The sequence below is a fragment of the Cucurbita moschata genome, unplaced genomic scaffold, assembly GCF_002738365.1.
Source record: "Cucurbita moschata cultivar Rifu unplaced genomic scaffold, Cmos_1.0 Cmo_Scf00054, whole genome shotgun sequence".
Taxonomy (NCBI): Eukaryota; Viridiplantae; Streptophyta; class Magnoliopsida; order Cucurbitales; family Cucurbitaceae; genus Cucurbita; species Cucurbita moschata.
The window spans coordinates 1346129-1351604 of NW_019268570.1; the positions used below are offsets into that span (position 1 = coordinate 1346129).

General features: G+C 36.7%; 1 protein-coding gene across 3 annotated transcripts; it reads right to left on the reverse strand.

The window, feature by feature from the left end:
• Positions 1–433: 433 nt before the first annotated feature.
• Positions 434–4619, reverse strand: LOC111436462 (protein FAR1-RELATED SEQUENCE 11-like). 3 transcript variants are annotated; one of them, XM_023074254.1, is made up of 5 exons: positions 4490–4619; positions 2702–3715; positions 2001–2444; positions 646–1231; positions 434–601 (listed from the first exon to the last, which is right to left on the reverse strand). In XM_023074254.1, exons 2-5 carry the CDS (start codon positions 3680–3682, stop codon positions 561–563), a joined length of 2052 nt encoding a protein of 683 aa, XP_022930022.1. In that variant the 5' UTR covers positions 3683–3715; positions 4490–4619; the 3' UTR covers positions 434–560. The 3 variants fall into 3 exon arrangements, with proteins under 3 accessions (XP_022930022.1, XP_022930024.1, XP_022930023.1); XM_023074256.1 differs by having other exon boundaries at positions 2702–3719; positions 4490–4592; XM_023074255.1 differs by lacking the exon at positions 4490–4619 and having other exon boundaries at positions 2702–4378.
• Positions 4620–5476: the final 857 nt, after the last annotated feature.

Here is a 5476-nt window from a genome sequence, read left to right on the forward strand (position 1 = left end):
TTTTTTTTTTTTTTTTTTTTTTTTTAATTTTCAATTGGTTTTTGAAAACATAGGTGCAAAATAAAAATACTTTTTTATAGACTCACTTTTCAAAAATTAAAAAAACTTTAAATAGCATATACACACACCTCTAATTAGTGTGAAACTCAAAAATTGTTTGGTGAAGTGAGATTAAGAGCCTATTTTTAGCTATAGAGCAATCCCACCTTGCTAGATTTGATATTAGAGGTGGTCTTTATAATGTAGCTTGTGCCACCAACCATTGTGAGTAGGGTCCATGGAGTGGATATGTAGCTTGTGCCACCAACCATTGTGAGTAGGGTCCATGGAGTGGATATGTAGCTTGTGCCACCAACCATTGTGAGTAGGGTCCATGGAGTGGATACTTGGCTAAAAATGCGTAGAGGAAATGCGTAGAGGAGACACAAACGAATTAGAACAGCAGAAGGAAATGCGTAGAGGAGAGTAAGCTTCTTACATTAAATGCTTTACATTACAGAATTAGAACAGAAATGGCACATGAAACTAAGCTCATGTCCCTTTAAATTCATCCCTCCCCCTCACTCTATGCAGAATACAATGTTTCCTTCAACTCTCCTTCCTGCTTTTAGTTTACAACATAATGTTACAAGTTCCTGTGTGTGCTAGAAACATCTCTCAAATCGTGTAACGATGTGGAATGTTCCCGCACGCGGGATAGGAGGACAGATACCTGCTTGGTTGCAAAATCAAGCCTCTCCCGGGACTTTGCAGATTCAGTAACAAGAGTTGTCACCATGCTCTGCAACAACTGAGTCCTTTCACCATGATCATTTGTAGTACTTTGAAGGAGCTTTGCCGATGGCATGCTTATCCTTCTCCATCGTACGGGAAGATAGCTTTCGGGTATCTGGAAACAGTTTACAGTCGATAGGACTCGAAGAGCATGGCGGCAGAGTATTCCTGAGAACTCAAACTGACGGCAGCTGCAACTTATGATACCTTCAGGAGGAACCCAATACACCTTTTGACCTCCATCAGCTTTCGTATGATGCCTCACGAGAAAGCCATCATCCATTTGAAACGATGCGTAATGGGCTGCCAATACGAGTTGTTCTTGAAGCTTTGAGAAGGCAAAAGGAGTGAGGATTGTGGCAGCGTGGGATTCCATTGGGGCCCCTGTTTTGAGGCTGATATTTTGAAGATTTTGTTGCATTGTTTGTTGATCTTTGAAATCCACAGCATCAGCTACCTGAATATGCATGATTTTGTCGAAAACTATCAGCAGCACGAGCCAAACACAAATGAAAAACCATCCAAATCAAGGGCATGTGAAATATACATGAATTCCACGACGCCAAGCAATCAAAAACAGGAGGAGTTTCACTTGTTTTGGCTATCGTGCCCATGTGCTTGCTTCTACCCTTGTTTTTGTGTGACCCTCACCCTTTGTATTTCTTTTGTTCTGTTATTTTTCTAATGAATGTATGTGTAATACCACCTACTCTAGACTGATTTATACTCCAAGCAGAAGATCAATCATATTATACATATAGTAACACATCACTTTTCCATCAATTAGGAATCCATTACGAACATGATCTCAAAATGATAGGAATGCATTTAATTAATAAGCAACAAAGAAAAATAGTTATGTAAGAAGACGAAATTTCTACTTGAAATTTCTCCTATGATTCTCACGTGTTTGAAAGAATCACACACCAAAATAGTATTTCGAGGCTCGTTATATCTAGCACACCCAAGGATAGATTCAATATCTGTTCATAATATATGAAAGTAATCATCAAATTCTGTGATATGACAAGGAGATTCAATAGCACTAAAAACCAACATCAACAATAATTCCTGCATTGTGCTGACATCAATCCATATAGGCTAAATTGACCCTATATTTTAATCACAGAGAGGAGATGAAAGAGACTTGATGAAGTAGCAAACAAGCAGTTATGGATTCAAAAACTGCACTGGATAAACGGAAACAGTAAGATAAATCAGCATACCTGTTCAATAAACTGCCTAGGTTGAGTTTGTGCACTCAAAAATCGCTGAATAAAAGCATTAATTGTTTTTGATTGGTCAATAGTTCCCATTCCAGCAAAGAAATGGCTTCTCAAGAACGGTAATGCCCAAAGAAAACGCGTACTGTACAAGTTGGCTATGGGACTATTAGTATGCAGACCAAAGGAATACACCATATCCCTCCACCCTATTTCAAAATCCTCAATTGACTCCAGATTATATAGTCGATAGAATTCCCTTTTCCATTCATTGTAACGTTCTCCAAGAACAACATTAAACCATGATGGAAACTTCGCCACAATCATCCAAATACAAAGTGCATGCTTAGTAGTTGGAAGTTCCATGGCTATTGCATCTTTGAGACACAGATTCTGGTCGGTTAATATTGTCTGCGGAGCCTTCCCGTTCATGAACCCCATAAATGCCTTCCATAGCACACGAGAAACAAACAAATAAGTAAGCTGAAAGTGATGAACTATTTAAATAGATATCATGTCCATCCCTGAGCCATAATGAATGAAGGGAAATTTCGAAATTAAAAATTGCAATGGCATGGTTACTAAGAATGCTTGTTTTATTTTCTAGAGTTGAACACAAGGATCGGTAATATTATTATTACCAAAGGTTACATGCTCAATGTGATACACTGAATGACAAAGAAATAATATTTAAACTGTAGTACCTTCAAAGCCCATGTAAATGATCTCAAATTCTCCTCCCGAAGAAGTACACAACTTAAGAGACAAGGCGTGCCATAGTTATTAATTCCAACCCATAACCCAAGTGGCATGTCAAATGCAGTCGATCGATGTGTGGTATCGAAGACCACTGCATCACCAAATATCTCATACGCCTGAATGGATGATGCATATGACCAGGCAATGTTCTCTAACCTGTTGTTTGAGTCAATCATAAACTCAAATATGAAGTTTGGATCTTTCTCCTTAATGTTTTGGCACATCCGCAATAAGTCAATGCTCTCTTCTTCATGTTCTAATTTTCTAAATGATTGAAGTAGATTTCTTACATCCTTCTCAGTGAAAGGCAAATATCCTGGCTCCAAACCTTTCTCGAGCTCCATGAGCCTCATCATTTGCTGTGCAGAAATTCCTGATTTGGCATACATAACAATTCGAGCCTTGTCCATCTCAGAAATAGTTCGATATGCTGGAAGAAAACGAACTTGGTTTGGTTCTAATAGTTCATGATTATGGTGGTTTGCAAAACCAGTTACACGCCACTCTGCTGGTCCTAGTTCCATTGTCTTGCTTATCCTCATATATGCTTGACATCCACAACGAGAGGATTTTCTATTTCTTTGAGGCTTATTTTCGTTAGGTGTTTTCATAGGAGTGTTCCCAGCACGATGACAAACAAAATAGCGCCTCATAAGGCCTTTCCCAATCCCATCTTTTCCCTCTGTTCGATGTCTTCGGATCGAGAAGCCACATCTCTTTGCAAATTCACTATAAAACTCATAAGCAGAGTCATGAGTAGGAAACCTTTGCCCTATATATGGAGTTGCATCATTACTTAAATCCAGGGACATCCTGGTTTCATCAGGTGACTCATCCGTGCTGCCAGTTTCTTCTAAAGACGGAGACTGTTGGTCAGAAGGATCATCATATACCACCAACAATGGTCCAGTCTCTTCAGACATCATATCTCATTTAACTCCTCAAGTTCAACTTAAGCCCTGGCTTTGCATTTAGAAATCAACAAATGAGATTGAGAATGGGGCAAGTTCAAAAGATTCAGCACTCCTTAAGAATCCGAAGCAATTGTTACCCTTTCATTTTCAGGAAGCAATAAAACCATTACAGATCAAAATTTACAGCTTACAAGTACAAACATTCCAATTCACATCTTGTTCCTTTTCTTTTAAAAAATGATTAAAAAATGCCGGAACAAACATTAAAAACTTGATTTCGTTGTTCTGAAACTACACATTTTAAAAACGTTTCTTAGAAATGAGGAATGAGAAATAAAACCGTTACTGCTAAATGCTTATGTTTCTAAAAATTGAAAACAAGAAACAAGAATGTAATCAAACAAAGCTGAAAGCTGAAACATAGTGCACATACTTGGTAATGATTTTCAAAACGACATTTATTTTCCTTACAACATTGTTATCACATCATATTGAAGTTGGATCAGAATTGACCAAATGAACTAAAACCTTCGACTGCACAGATCATAATCCCAAATTGGCACAAAGTTCCAAGCATAACACATAAGAAGAAGGCCTACACGTCTACGTTTGATAACAAGAACAAGAACAAGAACAATTAGCAATTGGGGCTTATCTAAATAATCAAACGGGCACATAGGTTCCTTCAATTTCATGTTTATCAATCTGGAGTAGGAACAAACTGAGATACAGAGAATGATATATATATATATATATATATATATAGAGAGAGAGAGAGAGAGAGAGAGAGAGAGAGAGAGCGAGAGAGGATGTTTTTACCGCGTTTTAAAGGTGTAGATGGCGCCATGAAGATGTGAAAGTGAAAGTAGCAGAGCCCTAAATTGCGCAGGGAGGAGGTCGGAGCCAATATATACTTCCTGCGCACTTTCTTATCCAACGCCTATTCTCTACAATTTCTCTTCCCCTCTTCCACGCAATATTGGGCCCAAAACGCCCCGTTTTCACAATTTGGGTCGTGGGTTCGGCATGTTCAGCCTATACTTTTGGATTACGTTTTTTTTTTTTTTTTTTTTTCCCTTAAATGCCATTTTTTAATATAAAATAATATTTAATACATTCAAATATCTATTATTTAAATATCATAAAATATACTCATTCAAATTTTATACAAGTAAACATTAATTTGAAATTTCAATTTTTTTTTTTATATTTAATAATATCAACTCTATAAAATATTTATTTAAACCTTTCAAAATTTTCTTTTAATTAATACGATCAACCTAGCTATTATAATAATGCAAAATGGATTAACTAAACTATTTAATTAACTATAGGTCACTTCACCCGTTGCTTGTAGTTACAATTAGATCAAAAGTCTATTTTACCCTTATAACTACATCTAATAATTTAAGTATCATTGATTCTCTAGTGAAGAAGCTGGTTATGATCCAACCATAAACTATGTTCCTCTTATGCTATTGAAAAGATAGGAGTCTACTTTAAAACTTATATGGGAGTGACTAAATTTTATTTGGTAAGTTAGGAGTGTACATTCAACCCGACAACCTAAACTGACCCAACTTGAATTATAGAGATTGGGTTGGGTTGGATTGGCATGTTGGGTTGGATTAATTTTCTGAACCCCAATAGATTCAGTTCGAGTCTCAGGTTCATGAGACAAAATTTTCGAGTTGACTCTAACTTGGAAAAATCTTATAATATATTATTAAGAATTCTAGTGTATTCATATGTTTGCTAGAGTGGTAATTCAACCTTACTAGGAATGCTCGGTTATTGATTATTTTA